Source organism: Sprattus sprattus (genome assembly GCF_963457725.1).
Source record: "Sprattus sprattus genome assembly, chromosome: 17".
NCBI lineage: Eukaryota > Metazoa > Chordata > Actinopteri > Clupeiformes > Clupeidae > Sprattus > Sprattus sprattus.
The window spans coordinates 8418503-8441153 of record NC_137915.1 but is presented as its reverse complement, the minus strand read 5'-3'; the positions used below and the strand labels follow the sequence as shown (position 1 = coordinate 8441153).

General features: G+C 44.5%; 1 protein-coding gene across 1 annotated transcript in view; it reads left to right on the top strand.

The window, feature by feature from the left end:
- ntng1a (netrin g1a) overlaps positions 1-15065 on the top strand; it is a gene marked incomplete at both ends in the record, with an annotated part of 78896 nt that extends 63831 nt beyond the window's left edge. The window contains 3 exons of the mRNA XM_080854751.1: positions 2312-2356; positions 9311-9445; positions 14794-15065. Of these exons, the coding sequence (XP_080710877.1) occupies positions 2312-2356; positions 9311-9445; positions 14794-15065 (452 nt within the window). The remainder of the gene's footprint in view (positions 1-2311; positions 2357-9310; positions 9446-14793) is intronic.
- Between the last annotated feature and the right edge of the window lie 7586 nt (positions 15066-22651).

Sequence of the window (22651 nt, the reverse complement as noted above, 5' to 3'; positions counted from 1 at the left end):
CCTGTGCATGGTTGCTATGCTATGCTTTGCAATGCTGTGTTTTGCTGTGCAATAATAGTGCTGCACATTCATGTCCTAGCCGAATTACCCTACAATGACCCTACATCACTGTCATTCACACCCCTACCTCAGCTCCAGTAGCAACATTGCTGCATGTCCATATCTACCACTCAGGAAGGACTGACTGAACTATTATGCTTTATTAAATCCAACAATATTTTTCAAGTCTTTGGATGGTCCGTAGTAGTGAAATACAGCAGTGTAATCTTTAGATGGAATCTGCCAACAAAGGAAAACACCCCCATCCTCCCCAAAACCCCATAAACTTTCAACTCCCTTTTCTCTTCATCAATCTTCAAAAGAAGATTTCCAGAGGAAGGGGTCATAAAAAAACAGACCTGAAGAAAATGGACAACACATTTAATTTTGGGTGCATCTGGAGGAAACAGTACAACGTCCTTGCAGGTGGCAAAGTTACACAGACCTTGAGATGAGCACCAAGAATAGAAAGAGAGAAAAAAAGAGCGCTTTAGTTTTTTTTTTCTCTACTGTTGTTTGAGGGTAATTGAATTCCTTATTGACTTCTCTCAATTCTATTTCAAGTTTATTAAGTCAGACAGAATTGCCTAATGCAGACATTACGGCAAAATTAATATTTTAAAATACCATTCTGGCGGCATGAGATTGCATTTCATTATGGGAATGGCATTGATTAAAATCTGTCACTTCTCATTTGGTTGCTCATACCGCTGAATCACCCACCTCAACAAAATGATTAAAGCTAAACAGATGTGATGAATATCAGCTCTAATCAATTCCTAATATAGAATTAATAGTCTTTATTATATTTTTTGCTCATTACATCCAGTGTCTTTGTGTTGGAAGAGAATGAACATGACAACAACCCCATGTGGTGTTGTCCTGTTGCACCCAACACCTGGTGGTCTTGTCAACTTTAATTCTGGGTTATCCTAGCAAAGCTGTTCTGCTGCAGGTAATGCATGATGGCAAAGTGAGTCCTTTCTGCATCTGTCTGGTTTCCTGTGGCCCACTCCTTTAAGACCACAGTCCCATTAATCACTATGTAGTGTATCATCTAAATTACAGGGCATGAAGTTTTTTATTTCATCAATTATTCTTTATTTGTTCATTTATTTTCTGGTCCCGACATAAAAAATCTTAATGGAGCTTGAACTGAAAACACACCCAGTCCCTGTGTAGAACTATGAACTTTACAAATCCCATTATAAATGTAAAGAAAACATTCCACAATCAAAAGAATACATAGAAATCAATCCACAATCACAATCCAGACAATTACACCAAAAATTACGCCAACGGTTATTCTTGAATGTACCACCTGTGTTCATATGTTCATGTGTGCCTGTGTGCATGCATCCCGTCCTCACCACCCCTTTTCGGATAGTAAGGAACCCCATGTGGTTAAACGTCATGGACACATCCCTCCGAGCGGCCCCACACCCTTCCCCTAGTCATTCAAATGAACTGCGGTCATTGACAGAGCAACGGCCCCAAGGACTGTACGCTAAAGGGTATGGGAGGCCATTACAGCAGTGGACAGTTTTTAGAGGAGCGAAACTGCTTTGCTTAAACATGGCTCCATTTCACCAACCAATGCATCCCTCTCCACAGCCACGGCAGCTGGCACCACCACCCAACAATATTATTTCCCTGCAACGGAAATAAAGAATTGTATGTAATTATGAGGTTACACTCCCCAATCAATCATACCCCATTCACAGCATCCCACATTATTTATCCATTGTAGTCTCCTCCCGAGAAATACACTGTAATTAGATATTGAATGAATTATCAATTTGATGGATTGCACAGATGTCTCCCAGCAGCTTTAGATCAACATATTACACACAACACTGCATGCCTGTAAAACATGGTGGAAGGAAATGACAAAAAGAAGTTGTTGATGGCCAGTACCATTAAAAAACAAAATGGCCATGTCTCATCTACCATTTATATTTTTGTTTGTCTGTCTCCACCATCGATGCTGAGAGAACGTAAGACATGGAACTGCACAATTACATACAATGTCTCGAGCCATGTGCAAATAGTCTTGGGGTCCTGCATCTACTGCTCGTTTTTCTCTGTTCGGCTTGGCAGTCACATGTCGTGCAAGAGAGTTATGCGTCAAGCCCCCCCCCCAAGCCAGAGATGTTTGTCTAGATGTCTTCTGTGTCCACTAGTCCAGCCTTTTAAGACGTCTTCAATGCATCTGATGTGCAACGAACTCAGTGCATCCTAATAACTCATGGTTTCTCCCGGTTGCATGCAGTTCGGCAGAATGTCTCGTCCCTAGGGGTTGCTAACCGAAACCAAGGTAGGATACACTTCAAACTCAGATGGAATCTCTCTAACCCCATCTACCTCATATACACAGAATCTGGGCCATGGAAATAGGCTTTTTTTTTTTTTTTTTCAATGACTTGTTTAAAATACGGTATTCCTCTGATCCAATGGAAGAAGGAAGTGGTAACTTACAAAGGAGCATAACTCAAACTGCTTTTTTGCGCCCAGCGTCTGGTCCAGTTGTCTTACTGTTAAAAGAGAAGGTTCTGAAATGGAATCCTTCCCTGTGTATCCTGTAGTTCTACCATGCTTCCTCACTCTGCATCTCTTTTACAATCTCCTTCATTGTCGCTGCAGTCCCTTAGCCTACACACAAGCCCAAATTCAGCCCCCCCCTCCACCCGCCAAAAAATAATTCACACACCCAGCTAGCACATACAGTCCTACCCATGGCAGTCAGTATCCCTCTGATTATCCCTTCATTTTAATTAGCCGTGACACTCTCAGGGATTGGGAATCCTATCCCAGGATATGGGAAGCTGCCCAGGACTTTTTTTTCCTCCCTCCACACAGATTGAGTTCAGGCATTCTCGGGATAATCCATGGTACATAAGCAGTAGCTAACAGAGACAGGCGGTGGGGAAAGACAAAAGACATGGGGGGAAAAAATCACCTTGCTCAAACAGCTCCCAAGATATATAAGGCTTGTTTTATATGTGGATGTGAATGGACTGAACGACTTAAAACCATTTATGGTGGGACAATAATCATTTGAAGAGGTTTTATCAGACCACAGCGATATGTTAGCTTTGCTAACGGGAAAGGAGGATAGCAAATCTGGCTAGTAGGAGCTGGGTACTTAGGCTATGGGAATGGGATGCAACCACTGGTGGCTGCTGCAGGAATAGCTAAAACCTTCCGTGACCCAGGGGGGCAGCAGCCTAGCTTCAGTGAAGACCCAGTCATGCATACCCTTTTCACTTCAAAGTTTGTCATTAAACCAGGGAGGGAGTATGTGTCTGTGCCTCTGGGTGCATGTAGTGATATTGTTATGACAGCTTTTCGCGACTCGGAGCATAAAAGGGTGTGATTGCAGCTTGCAGACTAAATTAGACAAAGTGAGGTCCTGACATGGCGATGTACTGAAAACGACCCCGTGTTTTTCTATTTATAATCTCGCCTTTCTTTCTTGTTTCGAAGCCAGGACTTGACACGACAGGGCACCAACAGAAATGTCATTTTGTTCATGTGCACACAGTTTTAAATTGCTTCACTCCAGGCCACAAGAGCTGGATGTATGATCACATCACTTATGTTCAGCTTTAAAAAAGTCATCTCTTTCATTTGTTTCCTTTGATTTGTCCAGTAGCTCCGCAAGTTGCTTTGTCAACTGTCCCCTCAGTGCAAGTTGCAAACAGCAAGAGAGGTAGGACTTCTGGGATTCATACAGTGTGCCCCCCACCCCCGCCCCGCCCCCCCCCTGCCCACACCCGTCCACACCCTCTGTCTCAGCCTGTGGTGTCCAACGTGTCCCCCACTATATGAATCTGGAATGATCCTTGTGTGTCGTAGGACCCCCCTAACCTTAAGCCTTCTTTTGATCCCAGTACTAATCTACTGAACTGTCCCTCAGATGTATTTTTGGACCTGTCTAACACCGTGAGATCTGTGTCTTTGTTTAAATCGTAAAGGGCTCCACAGGACTGGGTCACTCATTGAGATAACTTTTTTGGAAGGCCTTATTGTTGTAGTGTACAAATAGCTATGGTGGTGGACCACCTTGTGCGCTGTGTTGGTGTCAAGTTGACCGTTACTTTTAAGACAGTCTTCAAAGTACAAACTGATGGGCAGTTTTGGCAGCGACATTTGGGGAAGCCCTCTGTCAACCACAGTTGTGAAGGCTTTGCTTAGACAAGTCATTTTTTTAAGTGGTTAGGGAGCTAAAAGGGGTCGGGGTTGATGAGGCTTGACCTCAATCCACATCAAAGTAATTAAACTCCATCACCCCCAGCATCCCACACACACACACACGCACACACAACCTTCTAAGGACAGACATCTGTTAGACTGTGACACAAGACAACCTCTACCCATTCACTCCTACACACACATAAACACACACACACACACACACACACACACACACACACACACACAGAGACACACACACACACACACACACACACACACACACACACACACACACACACACAGATATACACACAGAGAAACCCTCTACACTACACTACTTCTCAATCTCCTGACTTCAGTATGACAGCATGTCTAAGACTAAGCTTTTGGTACTGGGATGGCTCAGCTCCACACCAGGCTTTGGGGAAGTAGTCATCCGTAACCACGGCAATTCCGAGTGACTCATGTGGGAAGGCAGTGGATGTTTTCTTTTCCTTTTTTTTTCTCTCCATGTTTGTCTTTATCACTGCTGCTTTACGTTGACTCCATTCATTGGGTTGCATTTGAATCATCTCTCCAACCTACATCTACACATGTCCATACACATGTCTGCAACGCAATGAAGGTTAGCGAAAATCAGTATTTATTAAACACCGTGACCCTCTACTGCTCTAGTTGAGTTCCAGCTCCCTTTATCCCCCATCCAGCATCCCTCTCTCATCCTCTTTGTCAGCTCAAAATAGCCAGTCTCATGAGAGAAAGGTGTGGTGTGCCACCGATGTAAGTTTCAAACGGCGGAGACCTCAAGCCTCGCCATGTTTGAAACTTACATCTGCTTGTCATCTGACCCCCCCCCCCCCCCCCCCCCCCTCGTCTGTTCTTTCCTGTACGGTGTTGTCCGCTGCTCCGGCTGCTCTCCCCACCACGTTGACAACTTCCTCCTCGTCCCATGCATTGTGGTGTTCCTTTCTCTCTCCCTCTCTCTCTTCCTCTTCCTCTCTCTCTCTCTCTCTCTCTCTCTCTCTCTCTCTCTCTCTCTATCTCTCTTTCTAACAACATGCTTTTTCCATGAGTCCCCAAGGTGATCTGACATCTAACACTGCTGGCTGGCTGTGGCAGAGTGGCAGAACTTGTACGCTCACTTACTCGCGCTCTCTTTATCTTCCTCTCTCTCTCTTTCTCTTTCTCTTTCTCTCTCTCTCTCTCTCTTTCTATACATATCTCCAACTCTCTCTCTCTTTCACTCTCTGTCGCCTACCCAAACCATACTAACCTCGCATGCCGTGATTTTAACAAGAAAGAATCCGTCCGACCTGCGTCGTCGGACACCACATACAGACACCATTACACACTGCCTATGATTGACACACATGGCCTGAATGCAGGACACGTCTCTCCTCTGTCCCACCCCCCACCCCACCCCCACCCTATCCCCCCTTCCCTTTGCAAGACTGCGAATGTTTCAGCCACGCCAACCGGTGCAGCTACATCGAGCTGCTAAACACGGTCATATGCGTGGGGTGCAAGCACAACACCAGGGGGCAGCACTGCCAGTTGTGCAAGCAGGGTTTCTACCGCAATGCCACGGCAGAGCAGGAAGACGAGAATGTGTGCATAGGTCAGTCCCCACCCCCAACCCGACACCTCCATCCCCCACCCCACACCTCCACCCCCAACCCCACACCTCCACCCCCAACTCCACACCTCCACCCCCAACCCCACACCTCCACCCCCACCTCCACCCCCAACTCCACACCTCCACCCCCAACTCCACACCTCCACCCCCAACTCCACACCTCCACCCTCACCCTAAGCCACTGTCATTCAGCACCGCTTGACCCGCTGCTGCCTTCACACACACACACGTCACCTGCATATGCTCATCGTGCCACCATTGATTACCACGCTTATCCCTTCCTTCCATCACTTCTTCTGCCCATCCGCTCACCAAGGGTATCTGTTTGTTTTTTTCTTTCTTCTCTCCTCACTGTCTTCCCTGTCTGGTCCTTGGACCTGTCATTTATAGCACCAACACACACACAAGCACACACGCACATACACATGCACAAACACACATACACATACACACGCACAAACACACAAACACATGCACATGCACAAAACACACACACACACACACACACACATGCACAATCACACCTACACATACACACGCACACGCACACACACACACACACACAAACACACACACACACACACACACACACACACACCCACAGAGTTATCTCCCCTGGATGAAGGAATGTTATTATAAACGACAGCACGATAAAATGAATCCCTTCCAGCTCTAGAGAAAAATACAACCTTCCAAAAATGCCACATATTGACATGCAACACATGCTTCACATAATGAGTTGTCAAGACGCGCTTGAAGCCTCAAAGAGGGGTTGAATGCAGTTCAGTCTAGCAGAGGGTTCCAATATTCCGAGGCTTCTCTTTCAATTCACTGAACTTTGACTTTTTCCATATCCAATTCATATCTGTTTTTTTCATGGACAGTCTATTCATGCTAGTATATTGGACTTCATATCTGATTCAAGTGTATAGACAGAGGCTGAATCCTGAGACATCAAGTAATAAAACTGACATCAACATCGATATGATTCATCAGTCATCATGTTGATACGACCTGTTCATACATGTGCTGGGTACACGCCTAACACACTGTATGCACAAGACAGATAAGACACAGAGCTCTTCCAAGATTGAAGATAGATCCTAGATTCCCTTGTAGTAAAAAATTGTATTTTAATACGGTTAACCTATATAACAATTAACCTATATAACTTTTGAATGTGTTGTATTATGTGTCAAGGTGGAAAAGTGGTAAGTCTGGATGCAGCTTTGAAATGGCAGTATGGCATAATTCACCTCTTTGAACATTATCGGGCCTAACAAGCAGGGATGTGCACAAGAATTTTGAAGGGCAGTTATTCTGCCCTGGAGAAAAGGGGCAACACAATATTTTTTCACGGCCGCAGCCACGCCCCCTCCATGTAATTGCAATTTTCTAAATATCATTTTAAACTGTCACTTACCGCGACTGCCACGACCCCGTCATGTAATCGCAAATATTATTATTATAAAATATTTCCTTAGGAGGGGCAACTTATTTTCCTTCGGAGGGGCAACTGCAGTCGAAGAGGGCAAACGGGCAGTTGCCCAAGCAACCTAAGCACACTCCTGTGCACGTCCCTGCTAACAAGACACACCTGTTGGTGGTCTATCTTTCTTTCACTCCTCGGAGAACCAAGAGGGAGACCAGAGGGGAGTGTGAGAAAAGGAGTGAGAAATATAACAGGGAAAGAAGGGAGTGAGAAAAGATATATAGAGAGACCATTTGAGACTGGGGGTGTGGAGGGACTGTGAAAGAGAGAGAGAGCAAGGAGAGGAAAGAAAAGAAGAAAGAGAGAGAGAGAGAGAGAGCTTTGGGAATGAGGGATGATATTGAGAAAGAAGGTCAGATAAAAGACAAAAGACAGGACTGAAGAGAGGGGGACCATACAAACCAAATGAAAAAGATTGAGTGACAGTGATAGAAAGAAAGAAAGAGATAGAGTGATAGAGACAGATAGAGAGAGAAGTAGCTCGCGTTCTTGCAAGCCAGAAGAGATGTCTGCCACGGCGCGTCCCTCCGAGGCGCGGAGCAGAGCTGGCACCAGCAAGCGGAGGTGTGGCATGGCGCATATGTCACTTCCTGTCACAGGGGCGGCTAGCGCTACTGCCAGGGGGTGTGAGGTCACACTCGCTAACCTCCCCTTCACCTTCCTCTGATGGCAGTCACCACGGTAACGCCTGAGACATGTGACCGAAGATGAAGCATCGCAAGGCACGCGTGTGTGTGTGTGTTTTATTTTGTCCCCATAGTCAAAAGGTGGCGAGGAATAAATATAAGCTGCTAGACCCGCCGTGTGTTTTTGCTTGGTAGTCATGCTCTGAATCGCGGTATTAGGCTGACAGGATTTCAAAGGTGAGCGCAGTCTCTCTGTTCCCTTTGTAGGATTTGAAACAGAACACACACACAAACAGCACGGCTCGTACTGAGGAGGGGAACTAATTCCTAGCATTGCTTATATAATTGGAAGTTCAGGCACTGTGCGGTTTGAAGTTCTCAACAGAGAGGTAATCGGTAGGCGAATATTCCTTTGTAGGTCTTTTTTATTGGGAGTTGGATATCTAAGAGGATTAGTGTTTTGGTTGGTTGATACGTCACTTTAGTGCCAGTGGCCCATTTCAAGAGGAATGATTGGCAGCCATGTTTCTAGTCTATACTAGAAACAGACACAGACATTGTGTGTGCCAAAGCTTCCTTCCCTTCAGCACCCTCTCATCCGAAGCTTGTCTTCTAAATCACCAGCCCACCTCTCCAGCCATGCCTGTTGCCACGTTACACCGAGCTGTCAGACCATGAGGTAACACAAACTAAGTGCCCAACACCTCACACTCAACCCCTTTGTGTCATAACGAGTCTCTCCACTCCCCACTTCAGCTCACTCTTCCTGTTGTCCTTTTTCTATTCTTCATAATTAGAATCCATGTTGCTGCTCCCCCATGCCAGATGTCATTTACCCCTTCAGTGATGGCCTTTAATGTGTAGCCTACACACAGCGCTATTCAAACACACCCTCATCGTTTCTTTAATTGTCTTTGTCATTTTCGGTCTCAAATGTCCCGTATCACTTTACAGTTCCCATCTGCTCCGGCTGGCATTGGACCATCCATTTTCTCTCATTCACTCATCATTGCATCAATTCCCCTTTGAAATGGTAGCGTCATGGTTACAGTCCTCTTACTGTTGTTTTGTACCACTGAGGTTGTTTATGCTCTGTCCTCCATGTATTCCACATACTCTTTGGAGATAACTACATCTACTTCTGTAAAGGGTGTAAACTTGCAAAAACAACACAGAGACTGTGACCTTAAAACCTAGATTTTGTACACAGAAAAAACAAGAAAGGGCATCATTTATAAGGACGTTTGCTTTTTGTGAGGCTTGTACGTTCTTCCCCCCGACTCCAGCACCTGTGTGTGTGTATGTGTCTTGTTTCTACAGACTGTAATTGTAATCCCTTTGGCTCAGACAGTGATCGCTGTAATGACACAGGATTTTGTAAGTGTAAGGAGGGAGCCACAGGGCCTAAGTGTCTCGAATGTCTGCCGGGATATTTGTGGGACAATGGCTGCAAATGTAAGTAGAACCTCCACCGTCCACCAACTCCTACAGCCAGCCTCCATCTCTTACTCCCTCCCTCCCTCCCTCCCTCCCTTCCTACCTTCCTCCCCATGCAGCTGCTGGCCCCCTATGCTGGTTGTCTAGGCTGTCCTTGTCTCTTGCTGTCCCTCTCTCTCTCTCTCTCTCTCGCTCGACCTTTCCCTCATTCTCTCTGTTCCTTTTTCCTAGTTTCTCTCACTTTCCTCCTTTCCTCTCCTCCTCCTCCTCTCTGTCTCTCTCCATCGCTGCTGCTGCTGCAGCCTGGCCCTGCGGGCACTAGAAGCTTCCGAGCGCTTGAAACAGCAGGTGTGAGTGACCTCACACTGAGACCGGAAACTACAGAAGTGACTTAAAAATCATCCTGGCCCCCAGTAGTGCTCTTAATCACTTTTTGGGAGATTTCGTAGCCACTTTCCAAATCTTTTCTCAGTGGTAGAGTGTGGAAGGGGGTGGGGGTGGGGGGGGGGGATGGATGTAAACCTGCATGCAGATGATGTATTTTTTATGCCCATTATTTTAGAAACGGCCAGGCAGCAGCTTCGCACTGGAGGGGGAAAAAATGACAAAACAAAAAAAAAGAAGGGAAAAAAAAGGACAAATGAGAGCAGCTGAGCTAATATTTGCAGCCTGCAGCATGTTTGGAGCCGGGGTGGGTTTGGTGCTCTGTGAGGGTGGGGCGGCTGTTTGCGGTGCCTGTCTGAGTCTGCCATTTTGGCCGACAGAAAGCGTTCACCACCCTCTCCCCTGTTCGGAGTGGAATCATGGACGTATCAGCATGCCATCAGACCTAAAACTGGGTTTACATACCTCTGCTGAGCATGCAGTTTGTTTTTATGACTTGTTTGTTTTTGTTTTGTTTTGTTTTAATGGGGAAACATTATCTACAACTTTGGGCTGCCTGGGAAATTCAGTGTTCTGTGTGCATTTTTGTTATGTAGCAGGTCTTTTTTTCTTTCTGGAAAGAGGTGGTAGAGTGCAGACACATGTTGTCCCATTATGATGAGAGTTATGATGCTCATGCGTGCGGGGAAGAGATGTGTGACCGGAACAGTCACAGCTGCACAGTTGCACAGACACACACTCTCTTTCTCTGTCACACATACCTCGCACACACTCACAACACACACGTGCGCACACACACACACTCACACGAAGACACAAAGAACAGGAGAAAGAGAGACAGCAAGTGAGCAAGAAAGACAGCTGGAGAGTGCAAGAGAAAGAGTGAAAAGATATAGAAAAAAATCCAGAATGATAGTGAGTGTGGATACTTGAGGGTTGGAGATTTGGGGTTATCTGAGTACGCAGAGCCCCCAAGAAAGGTGAGGAGTCAGGGAAGATGTTGGAGGAGCACAGCTGGGCTTATTAGAAAACATGACAGCGACTCCAGTGGAAGACAAAACAAACATGAAAGCAAAAAGACTGGGCAGGCCTCGGACCAGTGAATAAGAGCAGATTAATATTTCATACGGCAGTCATGTGGTGCAGTCAAAGAAGAGGCAGAGAGAAGAAAATAAAGATAGAAAGACAAAAGATATAGATAGAAAACACAAATATAACAAATACAGGTGGTTATTAATGAACAGTCTGTCTAGACTAATTAGATAAAGGTTCATATTGAAGTTGTCTTATTCAAAATAGAGGTCGAAGGACACACAAGTAAGAATTCAAAGGACAGCTGTCTCAAAGTTCTAAGAGCTTTTCGAGTGAGTTTCTCAAATTTTCTTTTCAACTTCGGGTTCCTTTTGTGCTCCCTGGAGTTTCCGAGGCCTCTTGCTTGGAGCGCCATCAGTATTCCGATTCCAGCCTGCAATTAAAAACTCAAATCTCTCCTAAAATAAGCTGCTATTCTCTGGGAAGCAGCACCTAATTCAGTCTGCTCAATAAATATTATCCCTCATATCAAAAGTAAACCCAATAAAGCACGCAATTTATTTTCCACCTTTCACTCTGTTTACACGTGAGTAAATTGTAAACATGAGGAAAAGGAGATGGGGGATGAAGTGTGTGTGTGTGTGTGTTTGGGGGGGGGGGCTGTTGGGAGTGATGCCTCGATCATTTCAAAGCTACAGGGGTCATCACGCCTTGGAAATGAAATATGGGAGTCGTATTGTGTATCTGAATGGGAAACCACGGCCTTAGCTGTGGACACAGACCCCAAGCACTAATGGCTTTCAAAGGACTTCTTTTGGGTCGCTTTCCAAATATAGTTGCACCTACCCATTTATTAAGCTGAATAGCTCCTCTTCCACTGTTGTGAATATGTTCTCTAGCGTTTGGAGGTTGGAAAGCAGCAATGTTTTTTAAACATGCTGCGTGAGCGTTTGTGTGCGTTTGTGAAAGGCACCTAGCCGAGTGGCTTTTCAGATGTTCCACATTAGACCCACACAGGGAGGGGGGGGGGGGGGGGTGGGGGGGTAGCGGAGGGGGGGTCCGCATGTCCTTCTCTGCAACGAAATAAGGATGGTGGTTGTTAGCCTAACGCAGTGCCATAAATCACACACAAATATACACACACAAAACACACACACACACACACACACACACCACTTTCTCTCTCTCTTGCACACACACCACCCTCACAGTCTCAGCACCTTTCCTTGAGGCAGCCAAATGCAGATATAGAAGATTTGGGGGGTGGAGGGAGTGTAAGAAAGTGAAATTTATAATGAAAAACGTGTAGTGTTATATGAAGTGACATACATGGAAATAAAATAAGAGAGAGAGAGAGGGAAGGTAGAGGTTCATTGTGAGGAAGGGGGCAATGTATAAAAATGGCATACTCTCTTTCAAAGAACTTGGCTAAGGATAGGAATAGGTTTGGTGTGGAGTGGCTGGAGCAGAAGGTTTCGAAAAATATACAATTCCTTTAACATCCTATCTCTCTCTCTCTCTCATTCTCTCTCTCTCTCTCTCTCTCTCTCTCATTCTCTCTCTGTCTCTCTCTCACTCTCTCTCTCTCTCTCTCTCTCTCACTCCTTCTCACCGTCTGATCAGTTTGGTTGCAGCTGGTATTGATGTCTACATACAAGCTGAATCAATACCCTCTCCTCCACGTTTTGGCAGCAAGTTGAAAGAGCATGGCTAAATGTATTAATAAGATGCTTTACCTATCGAGCGAAAATAACATTAGAGAGGTCGGCAGACTTATCAATAAACTTACAGGGGGGGAGGGTTGATCTTGTAAGACCTTTTGGCAAACAGAAAAGGGACTTTATTTGTAGAAATGCCCATGTCCACAAAAGGCCAGTAGAGGAGAGGGAAAACGTATTACGATCAAATGAGAAAAAGCTGACAGACCTGGAGAAGTTGATGTGTAATTAATGGTGACACGGCCATGTTATGATTAAAGCAGAGCCATAGATTCAAACGTGACAGTCTAATTCAGTTCTCTGATTGCTTGTACTGTGGCTCCTGAGATGGCAATTCCAGTGACGCGGAGTGAGAAATTATCGTACAACATATATGAAATTGATATCCATCTCCTGCTCAATGGCTGTATGACTAACTGGCAAAATGGCGGTTATTTTCAACTCTGTCATCGACTGTCATGACTGACAAGGCACTAAAGCTTCGGAAAAGAACATTTTGCTGACAGATTCGTCCAACCTATGTGAATCGTTGAAATTGGATACGCAAATTGTCATCAGAGGATGTTTACATGTACTCTAACGTACCCTATACATGGCAGTCTGGGACCATACATAGTTACAGTAACCAAGAGCGTATATACGTAGAGCATGTATACATAGCATACATACGTAGTCTGAGCCCACTCCCATTGGATTACAAGTTTGCAGACCTTTTAACCCAAGGGTATGGATTGCTGGTGGGTTGCTGTTTGTCTCACTAAATGCTTATCTCTCTTCAACCCACTGTGAAGTCTGCTGTTAGGACTACAAGCACACACACAGACACAGACACACACACACACACACACACTCACACGCACTCTCAGTCCCTAGCGCCATGCCTTGCCCAAAATAGCCTGGTAAGGTGTATGAACAGATGTGGTAATAAACAATCGCCCAAAAACAGCACAGCAAGGTGAGAAAAAAGTGAGCATATGATATTCTCTGTCAGGTCAAGGCCCAATGATGTCTCACATTTTGAAAGCAATTTTTATTTAATTTTTCCGTGGAGTGAGTGAATTATTTTTATTTTTTTAAACATTTCTAGCCACCAAGTTTATCTTGAAGGGGAAGCTTTCAGGAAATGGCAGATGCTTGGCTTCTTGATGTATGGTTGCTGTTTTGCTTTGTTTGTGTGTCTGCCCTGCTCTCGCTCTCTCTCTCTTTCTCTGTGTTCCTCTGTTTGTTTTCGCTCAGGTTTGTTTGCCTGCGGCTCTCTTGACAGTCTCCCTCCTGATTATGTAGACGAAACCAAACTTCTCTTAAGTCTACTTACTTGTTTTGGAGACACCCAATGGGCAGGCACACACACACACACACACACACACACACACACACACACACACACACACACACAAACATTATGTCAAAGTGCGATTTAACAAAATCAACTTCAGCATTGTCTGTTCACGCTAGCATTTGACAGAGCAGTAAAGTCCCCTATACCCTCAGTGTCTCAGTATTGTCTAACACATTTGATGGTTTGATGAACATCAGCCCACAGTTTACACAAACTCAAAACACCCTCATTTTGCAGTCGAGTGGAGAACGACATGTTGATGTGCAGTCATTTCTAAAGAGAAACGTTCCAATTATTTGGATATCTCAGTGTGGAAGCTGTGTGGCTTATGGATGAGCTATCTGGCAGGGCTGATTCCTTCTCTCCATTTGATCAGAAACCCCTTACAACAATGCTCTTTTCTCACGAACAGATGGGGAGCCATGATAAATCAGAGGCTACTAGGAATGAAATTGTATCACATTTGTGTATAGAAGTTTGAATCCATGCATATGCCCTTGACTGTCTTACATAGTAATGAATGCATTTCTGTCACTCTAAGTGTATTCATACGTTTACCGCTGAAATCTCATGTGAGTAGAGCTACAGAGTGTTGACTGAGTTTCAGTGTGTTTGTTTTTTTGTTTTTTTAAGTGTAAATCTCAGTTCGGTGTTTACGGTAGTCATTACCACTGTCGATGTTTACTAGTGTGTTGGCGTGTTGACTAATTGTGAGGGACGCTACGGATGATCTCACTGTCTGTTTTTCACTACTATTTTGTTTTTGATCCCCTTGTCTCGTTTCTCTGTCTGTGTCTCTCTCTCGCTCTCTGCCTGCCTGTCTCTCTCTGTCCTACCTGTCTGTCTGTCCTACCTGTCTGTCTTGTTTTTTTTCCTGTCTCGCTCACTCTCAGCTCGCGTGTGCGACAACGAGATGCTCCGTTGCCAGAACGGCGGCGCGTGCCTGAAGAACCTGCGCTGCCAGTGCCCGTCCGGCTTCACCGGCCTGCTGTGCGAGAAGGCCCAGTGCGAGAACGAGGCGGGCGGCTGCAGCGGCGGCCCCGACTCCGGAGCTCCGTCCGCTCTCGCCCACCACCACCCGGCCCTGACGGCCGTGCTGCTGCCGCTGGCACTCACTCTGGCCCCAGTCCTCCTTGGGGAAGCCTGCTGGGCCTCCTCTGTCTGAACGAGGACATCCCCTCCTCCTCCCCTCTCCTCTTCTCAGTGCACAAACCCCCCCCACCCCCACCCCACCCCCATCCAAACAACCACAAACACCAACACCAACACACCACCACGACGTCCATGAATCCACATGCACCCCCCCCCCCCCCTTCCCAACCTGACTGAAGACTAGAGAATGCCAGAGAAACGTTCAGCTTCCTGTATGAACTCTGCACTAGACTCTGCCCTGTACCCCGACCCCTAAGACCCCCCCCCCCCCCCCGCCCCCCTCAGCTGCCCCGACCTTGTCCTCACCCCCTCTGGAGGACATATGGCTTTTGATTAAGGTATGTGCCAGGATTGCAAGGAAATTGGTAAAGAAGTGGTCTTAAAAGATACAAATAAATAAATATATATATGAAAGAAAACTAAGAAAATCTATGACTAGCTGAATAAAGAGTAATTAATATAAATGTAAAAAAAAAAGTATATATATAAAAAAAATATATAGATCAGAGTACCAGAATCGATTTGTGATTTACAAATCGTGGCGACGGCGAAACATTTTCAAACTGATCGTAAGCTTCACAAAGCGCGGACTGTTCACTCAACGGACACCAGTGGACTAAGCCATATCAGATACTCAACCCCTGTTACGCCAACTGCCCACCCCCAAACTCAACCAAGATGGTAGGGACTGAAAAGGACTCACCCAATCCCCCCCCCCCCCCCCCCCCCCCCTCAATCACCGCGGCTACTGGAGCTGCAATCAGCACGCAGCTAACTTGCTAACAAAGCCAGCTGCTACCCCTGCTTTGAGGTACTTTTGCCTTTGGGCTGGCCTGGATAGCTTTATGGCTACCCTGACATGGAGCTTCAATATGGTGAACTGACCAGCTTGAAAGGACTGGCATTTGGGCAAGAAAAAAAGAAACGGATGAATAAAAGGAGAAAGGGGAGAGAAAAAACAAATACAGACTCATCCAGGAAACTTCAGCATTCTTTGCTGTCAGTGTGTTGTGGAATTAAGGAAATTCATCCAGACTACCACATGATCTCGAGTACAAATGAAAATTTAAAAAAGAAAGAAATTCACCCCCTCCTCTCTTCTCTCTTTATTACTCTCTCTGTCCCTCTCTCTCTCTCCCTCCCTCTCTTTCTCTCTCTCCCTCTCCCTCTCTCTCTCTCTCTCTCTATCTCTCTCTCTCCCTCTCTCTCTCTCTCTCTCTCTGTCTCTCTCTATCTCTCTCTCTCCCTCTCTTTTTTCATCCCCCATTTCCATGCTACCACTTGTACATCCCTCTTACCCTACCCGTCACTGATCTGTGCTTTTGTGAACGTTACTCTGTAACCCCAGTTAACTTTTCTTCTTTTATTTTTCGATGTTTTGTTTTTCTTTTATTGTTTTGCTTTGGTTTGTTTTGATTCTTGGTCCAATGTTAGTGACGCACATGTGTAAAAGCCTACCCCACCCCACCCCACCCCACCCCCCAATTCCCATTCCTGCCCCACCCCAGGAGTATATTCAACAAGCAAGCCGTATGCTTATTTGAACTTTTTAAGGCACTGCGTTACCGGAGGCTGTGGTGGCCACTGCGCGTGTTCACTTAAGCAGATAACATGCTAAGAGGAAGAAAAAATGAAATAAAATCATCTGTGTATTTAATTTTTGTATGGGCAAAAAAAGAAGTTATTTTCTTGACAGAGCAAAGATAACGTAGAACATATACTTTTTTGTATCATTATGGAATTGTGTTCAAGGGCAACTTTGTTTGTGTGTTTGACCAAGGTGTAGACGGAATGCGAAATAAGCATTTTTTTTCTTCATTCGGTTGTTTTTGGTTCTCTGGTTTGTTTTGGTTTCTTTCTTCTTGAGGTTGTGCAGAGTTTCCTCGGTATTGGCAGAGTGCTGGCATCAAAGAATATCGGTTTACATATATACTAAAGTGTAATAAAAATCCCACCAAAGGACATTCTAAATGTTTTCTTGTTGCTTTAACACTGGAGATTTAAGTGAATAAAAGTTTAAAAAAAGAACTGTTTTAGAGGTGCTCAAAGAGTCTGTTTGCTGATCATTTGAGATGTCATCATACTATAGGAATAAATAATGTGATACTTAAATTGTTTATTTGTAGTACAATCCTGTAGTAGTTCAGTGTGGTAGTGATAATCTTATGCTATCAGCACATTGCGACATCAAAGAGTTTGTCTGATTCTACTGGTACAGCGGTGGTGGTCCGCATTTGGAACATACAATATTGCTGCCATAACGCTTAACACAACATTACATCATTACACAGTTTGTCATAATTCAATATACATGTCATGTTTTCATTTGATATAAAACAAGCTTTGCAGGTTATTGTGTGTGCGTTATGTCATTACAACCAACTGGGTCGTGTCACACATGACATGAAAGACATAATGCAACAGACAGTATGGCTATCTGACTCTTCATACTGACCTTGTCTCCAAAGCTCTCCCATAAATAGGCTTCCTTGCAGTAGTGTGAGCTTTGCATTTTAAAATTCACAGTGAGGTTTTGTTTAAAGGGAACCATTATTGGGTAGAATTAAATATTAACAGGTATTGGCGTCTTGCTAAAGGCCTTTTTTTGTTAAGCTGGTGTCTTCCAGCAGGGTAGCTGGCTGGTGCTCCATTCTTTAAAATCCATTTCAGCCTCCAAAAAACCTAAGCTGAAGAGGACCTTTTTGATTTTAGTTCATTCTGCTGATTCAGGTTTTTCAAGCGCATTAAGATGTTAAGAAAACTCAAATATGGTCTCAAACTAGCAGCTTCTTCAATGAAATGAGTAAGACTTTTTTTTCTTACAAGCAAACAGGCTGGAGTTACAAAAACTTAGTTTGTTTGTTTGTTAGTTTACATTTGACTTTTGCATTGCATCATAAGAGGCTACCACTGTCCCCTGCAGTTCTACCTCTATGTAGAATATATAGCATATAGATAGTTGCAATGCATCATATTAATGGTAATAGGTAAGGAGATCCAAAAGGTTCCTGTGACCTAGATTTCCTTTTCTTTCTTTAGTTTTTTTCCCCTTTCTTTATTTCTTTTGCAGGACACCACTATGGAACAACACTAAACGATGTCTACCTGGTTGATTCATAAAAAACCTGCACTCTTCTTCTAAAAGATGTGCACAGGAGGATAGACCAAGGGAGACTACATTTGGGAGGTCACACAACATATAGTGGCTGATGTAAAACATTTTTGGGCAGATGTACGCACCTACAAACATGGAATGGTATAGACGAACAGACTGTACCGATGTTTTAAACCCGATTCTTTCTGCTGCAGGAGCACAGAATGACAAGTTGCACTTTTCTGGCTTCTTCATATGAATTCAGTATCAATCAATCAATCAATCAATCATCAATTAGTCCTGACTTTTCTGACTTCTTCATTATGCATTCTTGGGAGGGTTGTGGGAAGAGTGGGTGTTTTTGAGCAAAATTGTGGGAGGAGAAGCACAAGGAGTGACCAATAGTCCGTTGTATGCATGAAAACCGAGGAGGACAGCGCACATCTGTTTTTCGGTGAAAATGTTCTGCCTTTTAAAAGCAGGTATAATCCTGATTGCGCCTGAATAGGAGAAACTTCCAGAAACTATTGCATCAGCATTCCAAGCACCTGAGATGTCACCTGTTTTGCTCATTTGTACAATGTTAAAAACAACCTTTATATTCTTTGCCTTTTTATGTCTTGCCATCACTTTTTCACTTCCCTATATGCAGAACCTGCCACTCTATTGAATTTAGTTGGATATAGCTTCACAAATAGTCCAATAATGTTGTTGTGGTGTAGAATTACTGCCTTGTTTTATCTCTCTGTCTGATGACACCTCATTAGCGTGATTATCTATTATCTATATATCTCGCAACGATTCGATTTCTTATCATCTTGGTCAGCGGTTCCATGATTCCTTTCAAATGCACCCGTAATTGAATTATATCGTTCATTTGCCGGCGCCGTAAATTATGGTATGAGGGTGGTGACATTCTTTGATTATGCAATGAGCTGCAGGTTTAGTACATTCAATGTATAATGAAAAGGCACAGTGTGGTTTCTGCTGATTGGCGAAGTCGCTGTTGGCGCTGTGCTCTCTAACTTACGTCCATCTGCCCCTGCGGGTCATGTGCTGACATTGCCCCCAAACGTGTTTCTTAATAACATGCAACACCTCCACCATCACCCACCCACCCCCACCACACCCCTTCCTCACACTCTTGACCATGTCACACACCATTTGTAATTATCCCTTGATAAGCCATTCAAAGCCATACAGTACACTAGGAACATGGCACAAATGGGTGCTGTGTGACTCTATCAGGATTTCCTTTTAATCAACATTGACAGTTCAGAGTACGAGCGTCAGCAGATCATCACCTGTATGGAAAAAAAACAACACCACATCCTAACGGTAGTGCTGTGGGAATGCTCTACCCGATTAATTCATCATGTCTTCATTAGCAGATGTCTGCCTGATTTAAATTCACCTCCCAGAGGACCCCTCACACACCTTCACTCATCGGAGGTGTGGAACTAGGGTTAGCGCATGGGGGGGGGGGGTGGAGTGCTGCTTGGGGGGTGGCGGTAGACTGGAGGGCTTCAAAGGAGCCTGGGAAACTGAAGGGCTCACAGCAGAATCAGAAGGCCTGTGAGGAGCACAAGGGGTTTCATCCACAATTTCCCGACAAAATCCAAAGATTTTCTGGCTCTAAATGGGTTATTATTGCCCTGAACCATGCGTGGGCCCAGATGGGGGGGGGGGGGGCCTGCCAAGCCGGATGACTAATGTCCTGTGTTTGGGAGGGAGGGGTTCGTGTGATCACCCTGTAGTCACAGAACCCCCTGTTGCTTTATTCCCACCTCCTGGCCGAAAAACCCGTTACGGAACGTGTACCAGACACATGGCCTCATGCCACCTCGGGCATTGATGGCGCGGTAGCAATATCTGTTCGAGCGATCTTGGAGGAATGGTGAGATGAGAGGTAACAGCTGCCTGCATGACTCCAGCATCACACCTAGCCCTGCCACAGGGTAGACTCCACAGCCAGCGCAAGGCAGTCGCCCGTGGCACAACATTCAGATCACACTGATGTTACCCATAGTATTCATAACGTTGGCTCCCCAGATTGAAAGCAGAGAGCATACAAAGATAGTTCAGTCAAGAAAACATGTAGGAAATACTGCAGAACAATAAATCAAATAGGCCCTGCATGGCAATGTGATATCTATGGAAGTATGGCAGTGCCAAATGTCCTCAATGCAAAATGGCCTGTTGAATTACATGAACTAATTAAAACATTTAGCAACAACAACACTTGCATTCTTCTGCATTGCAATTTGACACAAATTGAACAAAAATCCAGCAGCATTTATGATGTTGGATGTTTTGGCACTGCAATTTGACACAGGCTGGGAAATAACCCCAGCGATAACAATGCTTGATTGGCATTAGTGCCAAGTAAATCACCCCACAAACATGGCAATGGGTGAGCCATTTCCTGTCCAATTGGCTGGTTTTCCAGCAGTGTCCAGAGCGTCCACCTGTGTACATAGCTGCCATGTTCAATCAGTGTTTGGACAGTTTATCTGGATGGACAGCTGTGAACATGCGGCAAAGGTAAACAGTCCAAAGCATTGATATGCTCAGCAGAAGAGGGGCAGATTCAATACATTCTGGCTGCCGGAAAAATGTAAATCTCAAGGAAATACCCACTTTACTTCCATTTTTTCTCCTCCCCATCATTTTCTTCTCTTTCTGGCAACCACTCTCTTACCGACACACTCCCTCTCTCCCTTCTTTCTCCCATTCACTACATAGTATATGTGTTTTTTCAGTCCATGAAAACTATCATTTTCCGTTCCGTTTGATTGAAAACACTGCTTTTTTTCCGCTCGTTTTTTGAGGGTGAATGGCAGTTGTCTTTTTTTTCTTTTTTACCTTTTCACTCCGGCAGCCCATTCCTTCTTGTTATCTCGGGGTGGCTAAGTTGTTTGGAGTGTGGTTCGCCTTTCAGCGCCTGTCAGTTTTGGCAGCAGCACAGTCTTAATGCATAACAAGGACACGGCGGAGCCCCCCGAGTGGATCTGACAGGTTCAGTTTCACCTCCGAGGAGTAAACCGCACTAAAAGGTGGAAAACAGGATTAGCCGAGGACCGGTTGCCATGCTGAGCAGCACTTTACATTACATTTGCCATGCTATCATTCAAAGGGCCTTCTTTAAAAATCACACACTTTTCAGAACACTGTATTTCCATCATATTAGGAGAAAATACTATCTGAAAGGAATTAGGAGGCAAAATAACTGCCAGTTGGAATTGAACTGGATCATGTCAATTCTTCAGGGAGTTTATGGTAAATACAAATCTGGATTTGTTTTCACCGGAGAGGTGTGAAAGCATTAGGCGACATTCATGACCCAACACAGAGATGTCACGCACCTCTTCATAGCTTTAGGTGGACCACGTGTCTACACCATTTTGTATAAGAAAAGCTAAAAATTGCAAACTTAGATGGCATGAATACACAAGATAACAAATATTCAGAACTGTTGATCTGGTTGAAGACACAAGGTACCAAACACTGTCCTACTTTTCCGGAATGAAACACATTTTCTACCAATCGGGCTCAAACTTCTTATCATTTTCACTCGGCCGTATGTGTACGTGCCCTTTGCCAATTTAAGAGCTGTTAATGACCTCCTGTGGCTTGAAGGGTGAGACGGGCAGAGTGATAATTAGCTGATATAGGGTGCTATCTCCGGTCTGTTTGGAGTGTCCCCTCCCCTATCTGTAAAAGTGATCTGTGCACAAGAGAACTTGATCAAAATGACCTCCCTTTTTTTAAAAAAGAAAGAAAATAAAGGAAAAGAGAAGAAAGATATCTTAAACTGTCCACAGCTAAATGACTAAATCATAGTTCTAAACCTGATTGTTCAAATCCTTGATTGTGATTGGCTAAAAGCCGTTGTAAAATCCAGCATTACCTTACAATTTGACCTGATTACATTCCATATTACTGCGCAGCGAATGGCAAGGCATTCATATAGCGCATTTCATACCCAGTGTTCCATCTGGCTGTTGCGTTGCTTCAAGGGTTGCGTGGCAACGATTTATTTAGGAACTATAATTTTTAGTGGCGGAAGAATGACGGTTTATCATTAAACTATTGTTTCTTAAATTGAATTGTCTTTATTTATGAAACCATATCAAATATGTGTAGTAACAGGTTTAGAAAAGCAATAAGCCCCGCGAGTCCGTGCTTTGCGCTGATTTTAGAACAGGTAAGGGGGTTTAACAACTCCCTTACCTGTTCTAAAATCAGCGCAAAGCACGGCCTCTTGGGGCTTATTGCTTAATAAGAGCACACCAGAGATCTATTGCCTCCTTCTGTTTCTCCTGCATTCTAGTGACATCATAATGCATGGCAATTCAGAAAGTAAGAGGTTGAATATTTAAAAATGAAATTAATCAAAATCAAACTTCCATTTTAAACAAATTGTTGCCTTTTATCATGACCCACACCCCAGACAGACACTTAAAACCCAGCAGTTCTGTAACTTAGTGCAATTGTGGAGAGGG